At 43.2% G+C, this 23,539-nt stretch overlaps 1 protein-coding gene across 1 annotated transcript in view; it reads left to right on the plus strand.

Moving 5' to 3' along the window:
• The window catches only part of LOC105481086 (sorting nexin family member 30), a 124,691-nt gene that overhangs the window by 41,551 nt on the left and 59,601 nt on the right, over positions 1-23,539 (plus strand). Inside the window, exons 2-3 of the mRNA XM_011740381.3 lie at positions 9,170-9,361; positions 23,184-23,294. Of these exons, the coding sequence (XP_011738683.1) occupies positions 9,170-9,361; positions 23,184-23,294 (303 nt within the window). The remainder of the gene's footprint in view (positions 1-9,169; positions 9,362-23,183; positions 23,295-23,539) is intronic.

Here is a 23,539-nt window from a genome sequence, read left to right on the forward strand (position 1 = left end):
TAGAATATTTGAATAAAGTAGGACTCATTCTTTGAAGGTTCATGAGTGCTCACTGTAAAACACTTGGGACCCAGCTTACCTCTTAGTGGATGCTCTGTGACAACAGTTTTGTGGTTATTTATCTGTTTAGGTTTTTTACCTCTATTTAATTTCACTTTGATCACATAATTTTTCCTAGAAAGCCAGCTAGCTCATATAGATGTCCAAATTTGTTTGCATAGTTATTCATAGCACAACCTTTTAATTTACAATCATACATAGACACAACTTCTAAATAGTTGTTGTCTGTTCCCTTTTTCCATTTTCCTCTTTTTAAATTTTTTATTGAGACAGCATCTCACTCTGTTGCCCAGGCTGGAGTGCAATAGTGTAATCTCTGCTCACTGCAGCCTCCGCCTCCCGGGTTCAAGCAAGTCTCATGCCTCAGCCTCCCGAGTAGCTGTGACTACAGGCTTGAGCCACCACGCCTGGCTAACTTTTTGTATTTTTACTGGAGACAGGGTTTCACCATCCTGCCCGGGCTGGTCTTGAGCTCCTGGGCTCAAGCAATCCACCTGCCTTGGTCTCCCAAAGTGCTGGGATTATAGGTGTGAGGCCACTACACCTGGGCCGTTTTCCTCTTTTTGTATTGGTCAGATTTCCTAAGTTTTAGTTTATCTGATTCATCTTTTAGAAGAATTAAATTTTGCTTTTGTTTACAACTTTCGTTCTTTTCTGTTTTAATTTATGCTTTCATTTTTAAATTCTCTTTCCACTTTCTTTAGGCTTTTTTTTTTTTTTCTTTTTCTTTTAATGGGACCACAGAGTAAGTCTGGCCTAAAGGGTTCTGTTGTATGGACTTCATCTTTGTCAAATGCATGTTTATCTGTTACTGAGGACTCTTGCTTTTTTGTGTTTCGGTTTTCTAGGGTCTGAGTGATGAGCTAATGCCATTTTGACTTGTTTTTATGGTTTACTTGCCTCCGATGAGGTAATAATTCAGGCCTGCTATTTGCCCCCATCAGAACAAGTGAATTATTGGATCCCCTGTGTTTCTGCTTGATGTTGTTAGCATTGTCTTAGATCCATAGATTACTCGTTATCTGTCAGATGGGAAAGAAGCCTGGCTTTCTCTGTGTTTTAGCTGCTCCCCACATCTCAGTAGAGCCCAGTGCCCCCAGCATTTGCAGTCTGGCCTGCTTTGGGCTTATTGGACACACCCCAGGGCAGCCAACCCAAATGCCTTCATGTTCCTATGAGCTGCTGCTTCCATCTCTACCCATCATGGGGGGGAGAAGGCCATGTGGGCAGGGTGCCCTCTGCTGGTGGCCCATTTGTCTGTGTATTTGTCTGTGCTTGGCATCCCCTTGGTCACAGTCACAGCAGCCAACACCTTGGTGGTCCTGGTTTGCCCCACTGCCGAACCTTCCATGTCCTCTACTCCCCACTGACAATCCAACTTTCAAATTAGTGTGCGTGTAAAGGGGGTTCAAGAACATTTTCTCCTTATTAGGTAACCTCGATAACCTGAAGTAACTTCGGTGACATGGGTTAGATTCTTCTTAGTTCTTTTTTCAGTTGTGGCCCAGGTGGAGCCAGTAGACAGACAACCTTTGAAACCTTTGGCATTTGGATTGTTTCCAGTATTGACGTGACTTCAGTCACTGTTTTTCTTGTTCTTTTTACCTCCACTGTTTAATTTTTTTTTTCTTTCATTTTCTAGGTTAAATTAGTATCTGGAGGGTGGAAAAAGGGAGAAAGCAGAGGCTTGTGTTCAACTCACTGAGTTTATCTAGAGGTCTGGCTTTCTAATTTTTTAAACGAGTGTGTCACATTACACATACAAACATGATCGCTTCCTGGTTATTGAGCCTTTGGGATTTTTCTAGGTTTCACACTGTGTTCTTTGTATCATGAACATCTTTGAACAGAACATTTTTGAGATTGTCCCTTTGAGTTTATTCTCGAAAGTGGGCTTAACTTTTATTTTACAACAAAATCAACAATCAAGAATATTCAGTTTGTATAGAATATATTCATTCTTTTTTTTTTTTTTTTTTGAGATGGAGTCTTGCTCTTGTCACCCAGACTGGAGTACAGTGGTGCAATCTTGGCTCACTGCAACCTCCACCTCCCAGGTTCAAGCAGTTCTCCTGCCTCAGCCTCCTGAGTAGCTGGGATTACAGACGTGTGCCACCACCCCTGGCTAGTTTTTGTGTTTTTAGTAGAGATGGGGTTTCACCATGTTGGTCAGGCTGGTCTTGAACTCCTGACCTCGAGATCCACCCGCCTCGGCCTCCCAAAGTGCTGGGATTACAGGTATGAGCCACTATGTGTGGCCGACACGTTCATTCTTTATGCATCTGCCCTGTACCTGGCACAAGGGAGGTAAATTAAGACAAGTAACATACAGTCTGTGTATTCAGAAGAGCCATCATTTTATCCTTAATGTAAAGACACCTTGACAGGCTTTGTCAAGCTCCTCTGAGACTAGATCATTCACTTGCCCACATTCCTCCAATAGAATAAAAAAGAGAAATTAGATTGTTTTAGCATGACTTGTTTTTATTAAAACTATATTGGCTCCTAGTATATACCACTCTCTTTTCATAAATCATATGTTCAATGTAATATAAAATTTTGCTAGTGATTTATGTTAATTTAATATTCTGTCTTGTGGCGGGTTGACCATAATGGTGTGTCTTAAAATTGAAATTCTTTGAAACAGAGGAGTTTGTAAGGCAACCTCACTCTGCATCTGTCTTCCTAGGGTAAAGTAAAACGGGGAAGGAGGAAGAAGTGCTCTTTGTTTGTTTGTTTGTTTGTTTGTTTGAGACGGAGTCTCGCTCTGTCGCCCATGCTGGAGTGCAGTGGCCGGATCTCAGCTCACTGCAAGCTCCGCCTCCTGGGTTTACGCCATTCTCCTGCCTCAGCCTCCCGAGTAGCTGGGACTACAGGCGCCCGCCACCTCGCCCGGCTAGTTTTTTTTTGTATTTTTAGTAGAGACGGGGTTTCACCGTGTTAGCCAGAATGGTCTCAATCTCCTGACCTCGTGATCCGCCCGTCTCGGCCTCCCAAAGTGCTGGGATTACAGGCTTGAGCCACCGCGCCCAGCCAGAAATGCTCTTATAATGGAAACCTACATAGTAAAAATTGGTATTTTGCTACAGTGGGGAGTTTTCATTATTAATCAACTATGTAGTTGTAACTCTTCACAAAGGCTATTCTGGATATCCTTTGTTATAATAAAATCATTAAGAAAATATATTTGAGGCCCCAACTGTGGGTCTCAATGCAATTTTAAATTTGCAGCAGCATTTATTGTGTGTCTGCTGTGAACCCAGCCTCATAGTTTATAAAAGGATGCAAGAATACTTAGAAGTGCGTGTGTGTGTGTGTGTGTGTGAGTGAGTGAATAGTGATATAGCACCCGCCATGTACCAGACACTATTCCAACTGCTTTCAGATACTAACTAACTCAATCTCACTACACCCATTTTATAAATGAGGACATGGGGGCTTAGAGAGATTAAGAAGCTTGCTTAAGTTGCACTGCTACTAATTAGTGGTACTGGGATTCAGAACTGGGCAGTCTGGCTCAGGTTAGCCTCAGTTGCTTGTCATTCCACAGACATTTATTGAGTACTTTTGATAGGCAAGGGATTGAATTTGGTCATTTCTAAGATTCATTCATTCATGAAATACTTACTGAGAACCTACCATGGGCTGGAGTAGCATGGTCTCTCCTCTTAGGGAATTTGTAGACTAGTGGGGAATCAGACAGTCAATAAATATATAATGTATTTTCAAACAGTGATAAGTCCTGTAAAGAAAATAAAGCCAGAGAAGGGGCTAGAGAGGGATGGAGGGATGCAGAGTTATTTTAGATTTTATTAGCTGAGGGGGCGTCTCTGAGTAGGTGTCATTTGAGGAGAAACCTGTCTGAGGAGAGAGGCCAGCCATAGGGGGGATCTGGAGGGAGAAGAGTGCTCCAGGTAGAGGGAGCAGCAAGTGCAAAGGTCCTGATGTCAGAATGAGCCGGCACGGTGCGTGGGCCAGTTACGGAAGACCGTTGTTTCTAGAGCTGGGGAGAGGGTTGGTGGTGAGGTCAGAGAACAGGGTAAGGGCCAGGTCATTTTGGCTCTTGCAGGTTATGGGAGGGAGTTTCGATTTTCTTCTGAATGTCAGGGGATATCTTTGGGACTTTTGAGTAGGGGAGTGATGTGTTTTGATTTATGATTATTATTTTTTTTAGAGACAGGGTCTTGTTGTGTTGCCCAAGCAGGAGTATAGTGGCACGGTCACAGCTTATTGCAGCCTCGGTCTTCCGGGCTCAAGAGATCCTTCCGCCTCAGCCTCCCGAGTATCCGGGACCACCAGTGAATGCCACCATGCCTGACTAATTTTTAAAATTTTTGTAGAGACAGGGTGTCTTCATGTTTCCTAGGCTGGTCTCGAACTCCTGGGCTCAAGCGATCCTCCCACTGCCTCATTCCCCCAAAGTGCTGGGATAACAGGCATGAGCCACCGCGCTTGGCCTGATTTAAATTTTTAAAGGAGAACTCTGGCTGCAGCATGGAGAACAGACTGTGGGGTGGCAAAAACAAAGCAGGAGGCTTTTGTGTTGAGCCAAGGAATTCCCTCTCCTGGAGGGAACTGTTGGTCATAATGGTGATAAAAGTTGGTCGTAAAGGTGCTGCCACCACCCGATACCTGCTCTTGAGCTCAAATCTCTGTGTCGCAAACCGCACTGCGGGAGGATGCTGATGGAGAAGCAGCCTGTGTCATTCAGTTCGCCTCACCCTCTGCCCATGCCTCGTGAGATGCACATGCTTTCCCTCCACATTCATTGCTCATGGGGACCCTATCTTGAAGGGAGTCGTTTTGGGATAAACTTGTATTAAGACCCTAAGGAAAAAAAGTTAACTTTCCCTGACTGGCTTTAAAAACAGAAGCTTCGGTCCAGCACGGTGGCTCACGCCTGTAATCCCAGCTCTTTGGAAGGCCGACACAGGTGTATCACGAGGTCAGAAGTTCAAGACCAGCCTGGCCAATATGGTGAAACCCTGTTTCTACTAAAAATACAAAAATTAGCCGGGTGTGGTGGTATGCGCCTGTAGTCCCAGCTACTTGGGAGTCTGAGGCAGGAGAATTGCTTGAACCCAGAAAGCAGAGGTTGCGCTGAGCCAAGATCGCACCACTGTACTCTAGCCTGGGCGACAGAACAAGACTCTGCCTTGAAATAACAACAACAAAAACCCTAGAAGCTTCATATTTACTTAAAGGATTTATGGCCAGAGAATAGACATGAGAGACAGCTTAGGGATGGAAAAAGACACACAAGAGAGATTCAGCATGGGAAGAAACCCTGGCCTAAGAACCAGACACCTGGGTTCAATCTTTGGCACAGCACATGCTAGTGTCTGTACATCTGGGCGAGTTACTTAACTTTTTTGAGTCTGCTTCCATGTCAACAGAGATGATACCTGTATTGCTAACCTCACGAGGCTGTCATGGGGTGTGGTGAAGTAAGCACTGTGTATGGCTGTGCCATCTCCATCTAAGGTGGCAGTGTCACTGCTTAGGAGATAACAGACCCCGGTAGCCTGTCTGCTATTCTCATGTCTCAAGTAACATTCCAAGGAACACGCTGGGATGAGGACTGGGGGGGTTTTCCATGGTTGCCTAGTCCTAGGAGGGAAGAATCTGGAGTATGTGACAAGATCTGATTGATTGACTCTCCCCTCCCTCACCCCCAACAACTGGTTCGAGAACTAACTTCGTACTGTCTGGCCAAGACATTTCAGATCTTTATGTGGGCTGTTCCTGGAAGGTTATTGGCTGAGGTTCCCAGGGCAAATGTGAGGGGAGTTGGCTTGAAGTCACTACCCAACCTGGGGAGACAGATAATCACACACACCCTGACAATACAGTCACACACACACACGCACGCACACACATGATGAGCAAGGCACAGTTGCAGTCACTGGGGACTCACAGTGTTTGTGGATAAGTCTGATATATAAATAAATGATTAAAACTACAAAATGCTTCAGTGGAGATGTCGTCAAAGTATTGAGAAGGATGTGAGTAATTCTACCAGGGAGTGGGTCAAGGAAAGTGTTAAAGGAGAGGGGATTCAAGCAGATTTCTGGAAGATATTTGGAGATGCTATGTACAACAGATGGGGGACTTTTCCAGCAAAGATAAGGGGCATGCAACCGCTGGGTGATTCCTAGGAACTGGTCCCTTGGATGTGGAAGGTGGTGGTAAGAAAGGAGGCTGCTGAGATCAGGCCAGGCCGGATTGTGGGAAACCACTGTCTGAGCTGATTTTGGCATCTCTGCCTTAAGATTGTGAATTCTTTTCTTTTCCTTTTTTTTTTTTTTCTTTTTTTGAGACAGAGTCTTGCTCTGTCGCCCAGGCTGGAGTGCAGTGGCGCAATCTTGGTTCACTGCAAGCTCCACCTCCTGGGTTCACACCATTCTCCTGCCTCAGCCTCCCGAGTAGCTGGGACTACAGGCGCCCGCCACCTCGCCCGGCTAATTTTTTGTGTTTTTAGTAGAGATGGGGTTTCACCGAGTTAGCCAGGATGGTCTCTATCTCCCAACCTCGGCCTCCCAAAGTGCTGGGATTACAGGCATGAGCCACTGCACCCGGCCATGAATTCTTTTCTTTTGTGCAGTGTCTGTCCACTGACAGAGCTGTTCTGAGGCCTGGTGTGCTAGTGTTGATAAAATGTAAAGGAGGGCCCCTGTGAGGCCTAGCGTGGCATCCTGCCTGAGGTCAGTGTTTAAATGTTAACTGAAATGACCAAGACATGATGTTTATCCTGGAGTTCCAGAGAAGACGTTGTCCCCGTACAAATCCCCAGACACTGGGGTGTGGACACCGTGTGTCCTGTAGTACCAGTACATTGCAAAAGCAGTCCCATCAGTGGCTGCTGCTGTAGTTGGGCTCTGCAGTCATGTCCACACTGAGAGGGGCTGCTGAAGGTGTGACGTCCCAGCTGATGAGCTTGTCCATCTGCCCTGTAGTCAGAAGCATAGCAGTAGAGAAGTGGAGGGGGTAGGTCTATTGCCATGAGTACCTTCTGTGAAAATGGTACCCTTTTAGTAATTACAGTTTTTTTGATATTACATAAGTATATGATTAAATGGTCTGTGGTCAGTGGAAATGGGAGTTGAAGGTGCCTTTTCTGTGTACTTTCCATTACCCCCCAAGTTGGGTGACATCGCCCTTGACTCCAGGCCATGCTTCTTCCCTCTGCCGTGTCCCATTGCTCTTCCCAGATGTCCCATCATCAGGTAGAGCTCATGGATGTGACTGCTAGGTTAACCTCTAATTTCCTGTACGTTCTCTTACGTGGTGGCTGGGTCATAACTCATTCTCTTACGTGGTGGCTAGGAGAGAATATGAGGAAAGCACCCTCTGCTCCTCAGCCTGTGATCTGATGGCCCACAGGTCACCAAGGCTCTTCCCAAGATGTCATGTCACTTTCTTGCCATATTCTTTAGTCTCTGTCTCCCAGTTATTCCAGGGTGACATTCAGAGGCCTTGACATCTGCTGCTAGGCAGGGCTCTGTTCTGTTACCAAACCTTCAAACTAAACAAGATAACTAACTAGGCCTTGTCAGTTTCACAGCCATTTTTTTTTAATATTGTAGGGACATAATTTATTAATTGGCTTCCTCCTAAGACCTAAAGAGTGAGGTCTGTAATTTTAAAAACCTATCCTTCCCTTCCTTTCCTGGCATTTGCCCCACTGACCACCCTCCTACCCACTACTCTCTTTTAAAAACATTGTGGAAAATTTTAAGCATATAGAAAAGGGAGGAGAATTGTATAATGAACTTGCAAGTACCAGCTTCAACAGTGATCAACTTGGGCATCTTGTATCATTTATATCCCCACCTACTCATCCTTAATTATTTTGAAGCAAATGCTATTTCATTTTATTCATAAATATTTTAGTATATAATTTTAAAAGATGAAGATTTTGTAAAATCATACTTCCATTAACATACCCAGTGATTCCTTAATATCGATATTCAGATTTCCCTAAATATCTCAAAATCTTTATCTTTTTGTATCTTGTTTTAATGGAATTGGTTGATCTCTTAAGTTTCTTTACATCTATAGGTGCTTGCTCTCTCCTTTCTTTTTTTTTTGAGATGGAGTCTTGCTCTGTTGCCCAGGCTGGAGTGCGGTGGCATGATCCCGGCTCACTGCAACCTCTGCCTCCCAGGTTCTAGCAATTCTCCTGCTTCAGCCCCCCGAGTAGCTGGGATTACAGGCTCACGCCACCATGCCTAGCTAATATTTGTATTTTTTTATTTTTATTTTTTTTGAGACGGAGTCTTGCTCTGTCATCCAGACTGGAGTGCGGTGGTGCGATCTCGGCTCACTGCAAGCTCCACCTCCCTGGTTCATGCCATTCTCCTACCTCAGCCTCCCGAGTAGCTGGGACTACAGGTGCCCGCCACCATGCCTGGCTAATTTTTTGTATTTTTAGTAGAGATGGGGTTTGTATTTTTTTTTTTTTTTAGTAGAGACAGGATTTCACCATGTTGGCCAGGCTGGTCTTGAACCCTGACCTCAAGTGATCCACCTGCCTCGGCCTTCCCAAAGTGCTGGAATTACAGGTGTGAGGCACTGCGCCCAGCCGGGTTTCTTAATGTTTACCTGGGCCCACGTGGTGGTCTTGAGAAAGGGGGAGAAACAGAGTATACTCATAGGGATCTTTCCTTTTTTAAAATTACAGACCTCACTCTTTAGGTCTTAGGAGGAAGCCAATTAATAAATTATGTCCCTACAATATTAAAAAAAAATGGCTGTGAAACTGACAAGGCCTAGTTAGTTATCTTGTTTAGTTTGAAGGTTGAGGTTTGATGATGGTGGGGCTATTATGTTCTCTGCCCTTGAACTACTTGCTCATGTTGGTTTCTCCAGCACCTCCTAAAAGATGAATTGGCATGAAATTGATTCAAAGCACTACCATAGTTTGTTTCTCTTGGTCGTAAAAGATTCGTTCACTCAAGAAACCACTGAGTAAGGAGAGGCTCAGGTGTTTCAAAAGTTATTTTTGGATTTTAGAAGTGTTTATCGGTTTGGCTAAACCAGCTGCTTTTGCTGATATTCTCCTGTGTGTGTTTTCATTTAATTTTAAAGTACTCTTTTCTTCTTTTAGGATCTCATTTTGCCCAACGGTGGTACTCCAGCAGGTACTTCAAGTCCCGCCTCTTCATCTTCCCTTCTCAACAGACTTCAGCTTGATGATGACATTGATGGTGAGACTAGAGATCTCTTCGTTATAGTCGATGATCCCAAGAAGCATGTGTGTACGATGGAGACCTACATCACCTATAGGATCACCACCAAAGTAGGTCCCTGTGTTACAGAATGCCTGTGTTGAGTGGTCTCAGGGAATTGGGGTCTACCTCAGTGAATTTTGCCTTTGCTCTCCCTCTCATTGTACAACTCTGTTCACCTTGATCACACTTGTGGGTGTGGCTTTTTGAGAGAATAGGTGTAATTCAGATGAAAGGATTATATATAATAGTTTTTTAAATCTTAGAATGAGGAAGAAATTATGACTAAGATTTTTCAAATAAACATTTAATCCCTATACTTGCACTTATTTTTTACCATGATACTATTTAACATATTAATATCATATTACTTCTGAAATTTATGAATCATTGTATCAACCTAAATCACTGTGATGAGACCATGAATAAAATTTGGCCTAGGTGGGATAGATGGTAGCAGGAGGAGGAATAATGGGAAGACAGGAACTAATACTTACTGTCTTTCTGGTATGTATCAAATAGGTAATGGGCAGGTGTTGAGATTTAATTGATTGATTAACTTAAGATCATAACAGTTTTTTTGTGGGTTTTTTTTTTCTGTTTTTTGTTGAGACAGAGTCTTGCTCTGTTGCCCAGGCCAGAGTGCAGTGGTGTGATCTCAGCTCACTGCAACTTCCATCTCCGGGGTTCAAGCAATTCTCTTGCCTCAGCCTCCTGAGTAGCTGGGATTATAGGCGTGTGCCACTATGCCCAGCTACTTTTTGTACTTTTAGTAGTGACGGAGTTTCACCTTATTGGCCAGGCTGGTCTCGAACTCCTGACCTCAGTTGATCCACCCACCTCGGCCTCCCAAAGTGCTGGGATTACAGGCGTGAGCCACCACGCCCAGCCAAGATCATAACAGTCTTAAAACTTATATCCTTTAGTTACAGTTTTTCAGTTGAGGAAATGGAGGTAGAAAGTTCAAATAACTTGCTCAAAGTTACAAAGTTGGTAACCAGGATTCTAATTTGAATTTGTAGGACTGTACAGCCTATATTTTAATTTTTTAAAACCATACTCTTTACATAATTCCACTTATAAAAGAATAATTTTAATGTATCATTTGTTACTTATGAAAATTATTTTTTGAATATTTAAAATAGTATTAAAGTTTTAGTCTTGGAACAAGGTTTCCCAATCTTGGCAGTATTAACCCTTTGGACTGAAGAGTTCTTTGCTGTGGGGGCTGTCCTGTAGAGTGTTTATCAGCAGCCCTGTCCTCTATCCTTGAGATGGCAGGAGTGTCCTTCTCTTGGTCCCCAGTTTTGACAACCAAAAATGTCTCCAGACATTGCCAAATGTTCCCTGGGGGACAAGATTGCCACCCCACCCCACCCACCAGTTGAAAGCCACATATTTAGAGGAAGAATGACAATATTGACATTACTAGGGAGAGAATTCATATTATCACTTTATGTTTGGGGATAAAAAGTGTTTAGTAGGCCAGGCGCAGTGGCTCACGCCTATAATCCCAGCACTTTGGGAGGCCGAGGCGGATGGATCACCTGAGGTCAGCCTGAACAACATGGAGAAACCCCATCTCTACTAAAAAAAAAATACAAAATTAGCCGGGCTTGGTGGTGCATGCCTGTAATCCTAGCTACTCCGGAGGCTGAGGCAGAAGAATTGCTTGAACCTGGGAGGCGGAGGTTGTGGTGAGCCGAGATTGTGCCATTGCACTCCAGCCTCGGCAACAAGAGTGAAACACCATCTCAAAAAAAAAAAAAAAAAAGTGTTTAGTCAGGAAGCTATCCTATTTCTTGGTACCCCACCCCCCAACAAGTCACATAACAAAGAGTGATTTACAGATATTTTTGGAACTTTTAATAGATGGTGTCTTTATGGATGGCATTAAGAGGAGCTCTGATGAGCATGTCTCGTCTTTTACTGTGTCTTTTTTCTATTTCATTGTAGAAAAAAATTATTTTTGAAAGTTTTGTAAGTTCTGTACCTTTTATTCTTTGGGAAGACAAGCAGGGAATAAAATACTCAAGTTGTGTTTCTTCATCTCTTATTGGATGAAAATTTTATATTTGTGAAAAAATAAAAGAAGCAATGCTGAAGGCCATATACAGAGTGGAAGCAGGGACCCTCCCTCAGCCCTTCTTACTTAGCTTGGCTAAAATTTGCTGTGTGTCCTTCTAGTGGTTTTTCTTTGCATTTGCATTCACACACATGTATAGTTAGAATGAATATAATTCAGATTTTGGTGTAATATTGCTTTCCAACGTTCCCTTCCATTTTATAGTGTTTTTGAAGACCTTTCTGTGTTCTATATGACCATGTCTAGCTTACTCTTTCAATCTCTGCCTAATTATTTATGCAATAATTATATAATGTCTTTTCTCGATGGACATTTAAGCCTTCTCCAGTTTTTTGATGTTACTACTCTGTTTTTTCTTTTCTTTTTCTTTTTTTTTTTTTGAGACAGAGTCTGCCTCTGTCGTCCGGGCTAGAGTACAGTGGCACGATCTCAGCTCGCTGCAACCTCCGCCCTCTGGGTTGAAGTGGATTCTCCTGCCTCAGCCTCCCGAGTAGCTGGGACTACAGGTGTGTGCCACCATGCCTGGCTAATTTTTGTGTTTTTAGTAGAGATGAGGTTTTACTATGTTGGCCAGCCTGGTCTTAAACTCCTGCTGTCAGGTGATCTGCCTGCCTGGGCCTCCCAAAGTGCTGGGATTACAAGCGTGAGCCACTGTGTCGGGCTGCTACCCTGTTTTCTGCACCAGGTTTGCATGTAAAGATTTGTCTATGTACGTGTGCACACGCACAGTCTTACCCCACTAAACCACTGGGCGCCTAGCCCAGACATTGGGCTAGATGCTTACATATGTTACTTCCTCAGAGGACCTAGGTTAATATACATATTTCCAGGAATTATATCCATTTGTTTATTTTTTTCTAGGGTGGCCTTATTTTTTACCCTGTAGTCAGTGAAAGGTAAGCCTGTTTTTTTTTGAGTTGGTACTGTAAACAGCCAAATGACAAAGTGACCGCCTTGCTGGCACAGCAGTGCTTGCCCACTGTGACATTTTCCCTTGGCTTCTTGGTTCTTCTGCCCCAGAATGCAAATACTGCAGGACTGCCGTTAACTGATTCAGAGGCCAACGCGCAGCTGCAACTCACCAGTCTTTCCTGTGCTTCTTCTCTTTCCTTCCCTATCTTTTTCCCTGTCTGTTCTTATTTCTGTCCCTTCTCCTGGGCTTGATTTCCTGTAAGTCATTAAATGCCTTAGAGTAACGTTTTCCAAGTTCTAGCAGCACATTTTCACTTGGCTGTGATGCCAGCACCTCGATAATCTTGTTGCAGAACTGAGTTTTACTTTTTATCATTTCTTTCACTTCTGATCTCAAACGAGAGTTGTCTTCTTTTCCTGTTTCTAATAGTGACGCCGGGTTTATATTTTGGTGGTGCATTCAGAGGCTTCTTTCTGAAGTTGTATTGAAGGATATCATAGGGGTGTGTGAGAATGAGAGAAAGAGGACAAACAGGAGGAACATGGGATCCCAACACGTGACCCTGTCCTGGGCCTTCCACTTCTGAGGTCCTCAAACAAAGTTAATGGTCAGAGGACAAGGTTGTTCAAATGCTTTGCTTTATTACCTTAAGGCTTTGATGCTCTAGTCCTAATTCAGATTCCTGATGACCAGGACTGGACAAAGTACAGAGCTCTTTTCGCCTGAGCTAAAATGAGTGAGGGCTGACAGCCAATGTAGGCAAAGGATTATCCACCCAAATCTAAGGTACCAGTATTTTGTCTCCCCAGTGGTAGAGAGCCAGTTTAGGCCTTCTTAGGGCAGGCAGCTTCTGGCTCTTTTTTTTCTGCAGACTCCAAGAAAGTAACATCATAACAGCAGCTAGTTATTGGACACTTACCATGCACTGTACTTTTTTGCAGTTGAAACTTTTATTTTTATGTTAAAGAAGTAATGTATGTTCATTATAGAAAAAAAAAAAAAGTGCAAGTAACCTAAAACAATAAAAGAATGCCTATAAGCTCACCAGCAATAAATAATCGTTGGTGACTTTCTGTACTACTTTTCTTCATCCAGTTACAAAAATTGAGTGTTTTGTATACTGCCAATTCACTTAATACATTGTGAACATCTTTCTATGTTGGAAATGCCAGTAAGCATGCTTTTATTCTATTGTTTATAAGAGTGCAATAGTGTTCCATTGTATGGATGCGCCCTCATTTATTTTGTGCTAAATGCTTTACATATATTATCAGTTAATCTTCACACTTAGTGAAGTAGATATAAATACTGTTATCTTACAAATGAGAAAATTGAGAGACAGATGTTAAGAAAATTGCTCAAAGACATGCAACTCATGGGTGGTGGAGCTAGAACTTGAGTCCAGGTCTCTCTGATTCTAGAGATAATAAATATTAATAATCTTGCCCAAAAGACATGATTTTCTTTCTTTCTTTTTTTTTTTTTTAGACAGTCTTGCTCTGTTGCCCAGGCTGGTGTGCAGTGGTATGACCTCAGCTCACGGCAGCCTCTGCCTCCCGGGTTCAAGTGATTCTCCTGCTTCAGCATCCTGGGTAGCTGGGATTACAGCACCATGCCTGGCTAATTTTTGTATTTTTAGTAGAGATGGCGTTTCACCATTTTGGACAGGACTCCTGACCTCAGGTGATCTCTCTGCCTCAATCTCCCAAAGTGCTGGGATTACAGATGTGAGCCACCGCGCCCAGCCCAAAAGACATGATTTTCAAGAGAGGGATGGCCCTGATAACCAATACTGTGGTCCAGTAGCGTGGCCTATGTGGTTGAAACTGACAATACAGAAATAGACTTGAGGGTGAGGAAACAGAGGCAATCCTTCAACTCCCTTCAGGGGTTATTGTTTTCTTGTGTTTAGCCTCATTACCAGTGGAGTATTAAAAAAAAGCCATAACACCCCAACTAGTTCCTCTTTCTAAATGTCTCAGTGGTCAACAGAGTCTAAATGCTGCTTAGAGGCTGAATTATGTACAATGCAAAGTGGATGTTAGTTTAATGACACAGTTATTGCTGACTGTGGTGTGAGCAGTTTCATTGGTGTAGTGATGCAGAACCCAAGTGGGTTAGAGTGAGTGAGGGGTGAGAGAGAAGACAAGAGTGTTAGGATTTAGGCAATGAAAGTGAGCATAGAGAGCAGTGGTCAGAAATGGGTGTGGGTTTGAGGGAGAGGGAAGCTTCTTTTTTTTTTTTTTTTTTTTTTTTGGTGGGGGCTGCTGCTGTTTTTAAGGATGAAAGAGACTTGTTTAAGTGCCAGTTGCCCAGTATTGGTAGAGAAGAAGGCATTAGGTTGAAGATTGGAGAGTAGGATGGAGGCTCCCAGGAAGGCGGAGGAAGCTAGAGTTGCCACTGAAGGGGCGGTGTACTTTTTCCATTGTTTGTGGAGAAGGAAGGGAAGTTTGTTTTGTGGCAGGAAGTTAAGGGGTTATTTGCTTATATCTGCAGTTTTCTCTCTGAATAGATGATGAAGTCTTCTAAAGGTGGGGGTGGTTTGAATTGGGGATTAGAAATTTTCAACACTTTTATGGGCTTTTTAATAAATGATTCGGACAATGTGGGAGTGAGCTGACTTAAGGGAGTATGAAAAGAGTGCCTGGCAATGTTGGAGGGTCTCGTTGTAGAATGTATCGTGTCTGTCCGTGTGTTTGCTTGATTTTGTTTCTCCTCCAGCAGTGTGCCCACATGCCCAGGTCTGGTAGAGCAAGTGAATGGGCAGTGCAGAGGGAACGTTTAGATATTGCTGTAAGTGAGTGATTGAAGTTCTGGGCCATGGAACAGATGCTGAGTGAATAAGGAAGGAAGTAAAGACATGAATGGATGGAATGTCTAGGAACTTTAGGTCCCAAGAGGCTGAGAAACCAGGGATTTTGGGAAGTGGAAGAGCATGAAATATAAGGGATGCCGTTTAGAGGGAGATGTGTGGGCTTCTGCCTGGTGACAGTCTGGGGAGAGGCTGTGGAATGGAAGGAGACATTGCTTGCTTAGAGGCTGGTGTTGTGTGTGTGAGCCACCTGGATCTCGAGGGCACCTAGGTTGTGGAAGGACTTGGAAAGGAAGCCTGAGAGCCAGTTGCTTGAATCTTCAGGGCATCAGGAGAAATGGCAGAGCTGTCAGTGGATGACAGCTGTGTGGAGAGATAGAGGAAGTGTGTCACTGGATGGCACGAACATCAGAAGGGTTTTCACAGGGTGGGGGAGGAATGGTGGTCCGGGGCTGTGTGGAACGAGGAGCATGTTAGCAGCAGCTCCTGGCCTTGTGGGCTGGGTGAGGCATGTGGAATGCGAGCAGCTCACAGCGGGACCAATGGCAGGGAGGCCCCATTCTCAGGGAGAGCCAGGTTTCAGAATTTGAATGGGCAGAAGAACGACAGGACTTTATTAACTATGGCATGGGTCTTCCAGAGAGCTTGGCAGAAAGATCTGAGAGGAATGAGATAAGTGGAAGTCCATGTCGAAAGAAAGGAAGGCAGAGGAGCGTGAGGATGAAGAGCTGGAAGCCTCTATAATTGTCATTCTCAGGGCAGTGGGGTTTTGAGGCAGAATGGGACTAGCTGGTTTTTGTTTGATAAGGGAAGAGATCCCTTTGTTGGGAGATGGGGGTTGCCTAGAATTCCTTTTTTTTTTTTTTTTTTTTTTGAGACGGAGTCTCGCTCTGTCACCCAGGCTGGAGTGCAGTGGCGTGATCTGGGCTCACTGCAAGCTCTGCCCCCGACATTCACACCATTCTCCTGCCTCAACCTCCTGAGCAGCTGGGACTACAGGCGCCCGCCACCACGCCCGGCTAATTTTTGTATTTTTTTAGTAGAGACGGGGTTTCACTGTGTTAGCCAGGATGGTCTCGATCTCCTGATCTCGTGATCTGCCCGCCTCAGCCTCCCAAAGTGCTGGGATTACAGGCGTGAGCCACCGCGCCCGGCCAACCTACAGTTCTTAAGACCCAGCTGTGGCCTGGGCAGATGGCACTTCTGATAAAGACCACGTCTCTCTGGAGTGAGTCAGTTGTAAATTTTGGATCAAATGGACGTTCTTCAGAAAGACCCTGGGCCACAGTTGTTGAGCACGTCAGCTCTTGGGGCATAACGGGAGACCTTATGTGATAGGGTGAGTGAGGCCCAATAGATGGGGTGCCCTGCTGGGTGACCAATTAGACTGTGATTCTGTGCTGGGTCTTCTAAAATGTTGAACTTCCAAAGGAAAAAAAAAAAAATGCCAGGGATGTCTGGAGCTGACCAGGGACGTATTCACGTGGAGTGATGGTGTTACACTTCCAGGTTAGCAAAAATGAGTCTTCTGGACTATGACTCTTGTGCTTGGTCACCTGTTCTTAGACCTGACTGGACGTGTTTGTCCATGACCTTGTGATCTTTGGACATTCTGCATTGTGGACACACGATGTGGAAAGACATAGAACAAAATGATGCAGTGGTTGTCTCTGATTATGGAATTGTGTGCGTATGCTTTTTGTTCTTTTTTTTTGTTTTTTTTGAGACGGAGTCTTGCACTCTTGCCCAGGCTGGAGTGCAGTGGTGAGATCTCGGCTCACTGCAAGCTCCGCTTCCCGGGTTCATGCCATTCTCCTGCCTCAGCCTCCCGAGTAGCTGGGACTACAGGCGCCCACCACTACGCCCGGCTAATTTTTTATACTTTTAGTAGTCACGAGGTTTCACTGTGTTAGTCAGAATGGTCTCGATCTCTTGACCTCGTGATCCGCCCACCTCAGCCTCCCAAAGTGCTGGGATTACAGGCGTGAGCCACTGCGCCCAGCCTGCTTTTCGTTCTTTTTAAAAAAATTGTTTTGTTTACTATGGGTATTCAAAAATAGAGATAAATGTATATTTTTAAATTTTCCTAAGTTAGATCCTGAATTTCACGGAGGAAAAATTTACTACAAACTTATCTTTGGAGTTTTACTGGTCTGCCTGTTTTATGAATACTGTGAGTCCTATAAATGTATTTCTCTCCAGAAATTCCAAGTAATGTCTCTTGCCCAATTTTAGCTGGTGTGCAGTGTTTCATTGTGAGTGTGTTTTGCTAGCCTCATTCCTGACTCTACTTTTTCCCTCTGTCCTTGTTTTTTCTTTATCTTTTTCACCTACTTCTAATTTATGTCATTTGATGGTATTTTACCTATCACTATATATTTTCTAGAACAAATTGTGGTAAAAATAAGTAAAATAAATACTGGGTCAGAGAGTACTCAAGCATCTTTTTTTTTTTTTTTTTTTTTTTTTTTTTTTTGAGACGGAGTCGTACTGTGTCACCCAGACTGGAGTACAGTGGCACAATCTCGGATCACTGCAAACTCCGCCTCCCAGATTCAAGCGATTCTCCTGCCTCAGCCTCTCAAGTAGCTGGGACTACAGGCGTGGACCACTGCACCCGGCTAATTTTTGTTTTTTTAGTACAGATGGGGTTTCACCATGTTGGCCAGGCTGGTCTTGAACTCCTGACCCAGTGATCTTCCTGCCTCCGTCTCCCAAAGTATTGGGATTACAGGCATGAGCCACCACGTCTGGCCTTGAGCATCCATTTCATGATAACTTTTTACCTTATTGCTTTCCGAAGCATCAAGCAAGGTTTTCTTGCTGTATTAAGCTCCTGATGTCCTTAAAGGAGCTTTTAAAAAATGAGCATTATGTGTGTGTGAGACTATAAAAATGTTGTATGAGAATGGTATAAAATTTGGAAATAAGGGTGAATATAAAGAGAACAGTTCTCATTATCAGCTTTAAATTTGTCTTCTAAATTTTTAATATCCAGATATTAGCGTAAATGAAATCGTTATGTACAATTAATTTTGTATCTTCTGATTTTCCCTTAAAACAACAGTCTGGGTATGGTGGCTCATGCCTATAATCCCAGCACTTTGGGAAGCTAGGTGGGTGGATCACTTGAGGTCAGGAATTTGAGACCAGCCTGGTCAACATGGTGAAACCCCATCTCTACTAAAAATACAAAAATTATCTGGGTGTGGTGGTGGGCACCTGTAGTCCCAGCTACTTGGGAGGGTGAGGCAGGAGAATTACTTGAACCTGGGGGGTGGAGGTTGCAGTGAGCCAAGATCATGCCACTATACTCTAGTCTGGTCAACAGAGTGAGACTGTCTCAAACCCACCCCCCGCCCCGCCACAAAACAGCAGTGTCTTACACCCTGGTTGTGGTGGCTCATGCCTGTAATCCCAGCACTTTGGGAGGCTGAGACAGAGGATTGCTTAAGGTCAGGAGTTAGAGACCAGCCTGGGCAACATAGTGAGATTCCTATCTCTACAAAAACAAAAAATAAAAAAAGCCCCCAAAATCAGCCAGATATGGTGGCATGTGCCTGTAGTCCAGGTACTTGGGAGGCTGAGGTGGGAAGATTGCCTGAGCCCAGTAGTTTGAGGCTACAGTGAGCTATGATTGTGTCACTGCCCTCCAGCCTGGGGGACTGTATTTACTTTTTTTTTTTTTTTTTAAGAGACAAAGTCTCGCTCTGTCGCCCGGGCCGGAGTGCAGTGGTGCGATCTTGACTCACTGCATCCTCTGCCTCCCAGATTCAAGCAGTTCTCTTGCCTCAGCCTCCCAAGTAGAGTAGCTGAGACTACAGGTGCACACCACCTGGCTTGGCTAATTTTTGTATTTTTAGTAGAGACAGGGTTTCACCATGTTGGCCAGGCTGGTCTTGAACTCCTGACTTCAAGTGATCAGCCTGCCTCGGCCTCCTAAGTGCTGGGATTACAGGCATGAGCCACCGCACCTGGCTCTTATCTAAATTAAAAAAAAAAAAAAAAGTCTTACCAACAAAATTACTGACAACCGTGGAATAAATATGCCATAATTTCATTAATAGCTTTTTATTGTTGAATATTTAGGTTGCTTTGATTCTTCGCTGATTTAAATAATATTGCAATGAAGATCATTATGCAAATATCCTTGCCACAGTTTAGACATTATTTTCCAATGGTAGATTTCTAGAAGTAGAAAAGCAGTGATTAGATATAATTAAAAGAAAATCATAGAGACTATAGGTGAATATTTTTATAAGCTTGCAGTGGGGATGGCCTTCTTATTGATGACCCCAAAAATAGCATAAAGGGAAAATATGGATGAAATCAACAATAAAACAACGGAAAGATTCTGTATCAGACAAACCATTTGGAAATTATGATAGGCAAATGGTAATAAAGAACTTATACACATGAAAAAGACTTGACTCACAATTTTTATTTTTATTTTTATTTTTGTTGAGATGAGGTCTTACTCTGTGGCTCACACTGGAGTGCAGTGGTGCAGTCTTGGCTAGCTGCAACCTCTGCCTCCCAGGCTCAAGCGATCCTCCCACCTCAGCCTCCTGAGTAGCAGGGACCACAGATGCATGCCACCATGCCCGGCTAATTTTTGTATTTTTTGTAGAGATAGGGTTTTGCCATGTTGCTCAGGCTGGTCTTGAACTCCTGGACTCAAGCTCTCTCCCTGCCTCGGCCTCCCGAAGTGCTAGGATTACAGGCATGAGCCACTGCGCCTGGCTGGACTTACAGTTTTTAAAAAGACACCTCATAAAAGAAGAAAAATACTTTCTTCTTTTGGCCAATAAACATTTGAAAGGACGTTCAACCCCAATAGTAATTAAAGAAACAACTGTAAACAAAGATGATGTGTTATTTTTCATTTATCAGTCCACCAAAGATAACTAGTTCCTGATAATATGTGATAAGAATATACATTGCTGTATTTCTGAAAGTAGTTTGTCAATTAAAAAGTGTATGTACACTTTTTTCCAGCAATTCTATCTTTAGGAATTTATTTTAAGGGAATTATCAGGTGCTCAATGATGTTTCCAAAAGCATTGCTTATTAATGGAAACATTGGAAACAAATGGGGATTTGGTTTAATTATCGTGTAACCATTCAGTGGAATACTATATTTGTGTTAAAAAGAGTATGTACATCTGAACTTACTGCTGTAGAAAGATGTCCAAGGTATGCTAAAGAGATACAGACAATGAGTAAATGAATGACTATTCATAGAAAAAATATGGAAACATATAAGCCATGTTAATTGTGTTTTTCTCTATTTAGAGGAATTATGGCTGATCTTTTATTTTCTATTTATTTTTCTCGAAGTTTTAAAATAAGTATAAACCTGAATAAATAGAAGGAAAAAAAAAAGCCTGTTCCCCAAAAGTGAAATTGCTTGTGGCAAAAATAAAATGTGTGTTCTATTGTGCTGTCTTTTGTAGTTACCAAAAATGATTTCAAAGTTAGAGTAGAAATATTACATAAACTGTAATTTATGAAATGGATCTGAAAAACATAAGAGAAATGATTAGTTAATCGTGTAACTTTTTTTTTTTTTTTTTTGAGACAATCTCTTGCTCTCTTGCCCAGGCTGGAGTGCAGTGGTGCAGTCTTGACTCACTGCAACCTCCACCTCTGGGGTTCAAGCAATTCTCGTGCCTCAGCCTCCTGAGTAGCTGGGATTACAGGTACCTGCCACCACACCTGGCTAATTTTTGTATTTTTAATAGAGACGGGGTTTCACTGTGTTGGCCAGGCTGATCTCGAACACGAAAATTAGCTGGATGTGGTGGCGCGCGCCTGTATTCCCAGCTACTTTGGAGGCTGAGGCAGGAGAATCACTTGGACCTGGGAGGTGGTGGTTGCAGTGAGCTGAGATCACACCACTGTACTCCAGCCTGGACGACAGAGTGAGACTCCGTCTCAGAAAACCCTCCACCAAAACAACAATGTCTTACACCTGATCTTGAACTCCCAACCCCAAATGATCCATTGGCCTTGGTGGATCCTGTAATCCCAAAGTGCTGGGATTACAGGTATGAGCCACCGCGCCCAGCCAATAATCGTGTAACATTTAGGAAGGCAAAAAGTAGAGCCTTGCATCAGTTTGGTTTACAATGAATATGAGTTGCTTTAATTTGTCACCTTTCAAAATATGCCTTTCATTAGCCCATAATCATTGACAGGTTCTCACATGGAGCCTGGTGGGGGAGGTGGGAGGTCTTGAACTTCCCTTCCAACTCTGTTTTTGTTTTTTGAGACAGGGTCTCACTCTTTCGCCCAGGCTGAAGTGCAGTGGCACAGTCAGCTCACTGCAGTCTCGACCTCCTGGACTCAGACGATCCTCCCTGTGCAGCCTCTGAGTAGTAGGGACTGCAAGTATGCACTACCACACCTGGCTAATTTAAAACTTTTTTTTTTTTTGCAGAGATGGGGTCTCGCTATGTTGTCCAGGCTGGTCTTAAACTCTAGGGCTCAAGCTGATCCTTCCTTCTTGGCCTCTTAAAGGGCAGGGATTACAGGCATGAGCCACCAAGCCCTGCCCTAACTCTCTTCTTACTGTTGAACCTAGGGCTCAAGGAGGCTTAGTCAGGGATCTGGTAGGGATGCAAGAACTGCATAGGCACGGAGTCCTTCCCACGCCGCCTGTGTGGTGCGGGGATGGGAGTATCAGGCCACTTGTTCCCAATATTTCTGTCATGCTGTGCTTGAAAATTCGTCAACAATGACTTGCTGTCTGGATTTAAGTGTTGTCTTTTTTTTCTCTCTCCAATCCTACAATGCTAATTCCTTTGGGAAAATCATCTGATAAGTCACAATTACCTACATTGAGTGAATGTCCCCACATTTCACCCTTGCAAGAACAGGGGATGTATTTCATAGGCATATGCTGGTGTTTGGGGCTTGAAGAGGGGAAACAATGCGGTTAGTTGGGAGTCAGTCCAAGACCGAGTCCTTGAACTTCATTTTGCTAAGACTGTGAACACAGGTTTTGGGGAGGATGAAATCATAATTTTTGATGCCAGAGCTGTTCACAGCTTTTTCTTTGATGAATGACTCTCATTCATGTGCTTAAAGATTTTCTTGGTGTTGTGAATTAAAACCGACTTTTGGCTTGAAAGAGTAAATTTATGAGATGTAGCTTGACCCATTTTTATCTTGTACTTTAATTTCTGAGAACCGTGACAGTCATGTAGTCTGTACCCTCATAGGGAAAAATGGCTTATGTGAGACACGATTTAATTTGGGCCGGTAAATGAGTAAAAATCTTGTTTTGGTATAAATCAACTTAATTTTATTTAACATTGATTTTCATTGTTGAAGTGCTGCAGTCACACTTCAGAAAACTTTAAAAATTGAGAAAAAGGGATGAGATTATTAATATTTTTCTGCAATACAATGGCATTTTTGTATTATTTCTAGATTTTTTCTTATCTAAAATATAACAGTTTCAAGGTTATGGTTCTGGCAGAATGTGGCAGATTAAGCAAAACCTTTTCTATTTTCATCTAGTCTGCTCTCGAAATGAGCAGTGATCTATTATCTTTACTTTTTGTTTATTTCCCCTTTGGCAAAACTTGTCAGCATATTTAGCAGAAGGTGGAGACATTCTCTTTTCACAGATTTGGATTTAGTAGCAATATCCTAAGTGGAATTTTTCTGCTAAAAGAAATTGTTAGAGTTAAGCTTGGAGGAAATGAATCAAATGTTTCTAAACAATTCTGGTAATAGTTGAAATCTATTTCCTGAGGGTGGGGGGAAAAAAAAACTGTGTTGTTGTTTTTTTTTTTTTTAAAGACAGAGTCTCGCTCTGTCACCCAGGCTGGAGTGCAGTGGCGCAGTCTCGGAAAACTGGCATTTTTATTCCAGCTCCTTGAATTTTTAACTGGGCTCTGTGTCCCAGACTGGTCTATTCTATGTTGGTAAACTCTGCCATTTGGCTGGTGTGTTTGGTGGCAGGAAAATATGATCTTGCCTAGTTTGGTTATTCTAAGAGAGCTTTTTTTCCTTTCAGCCAAGATATGCTATTCCCTTATGCTTATTTTTTTTCCATTCTCTTCTTTGCAGAGTACTCGGGTGGAGTTTGACCTGCCAGAATATTCTGTTCGTCGAAGATACCAGGATTTTGACTGGTTGAGGAGCAAACTGGAAGAATCCCAGCCCACTCATCTCATTCCCGTAGGTAGTAAGTCACTGCAGCTTGTTTCTCACTTGTCGTGTTGTCTTTCCTGAAGGGGTTCACTCAACTCTCATCCCTTCAATTATCCCAGACTCACCCAGCAAACGTATATAAAACATGTTAATGGACACTGTATATAATACTTCACCTATTAGGTTTTGGTTTCTGATTTGCTATATAGTAAGCCAGTTTTGCGGCTGGCTGGGCTTTTCTTTAGGCACAGGAGCAGAAATCTAGTACAGAA

This window comes from Macaca nemestrina, chromosome 14, assembly GCF_043159975.1.
Source record: "Macaca nemestrina isolate mMacNem1 chromosome 14, mMacNem.hap1, whole genome shotgun sequence".
In the NCBI taxonomy this organism is placed as follows: Eukaryota; Metazoa; Chordata; class Mammalia; order Primates; family Cercopithecidae; genus Macaca; species Macaca nemestrina.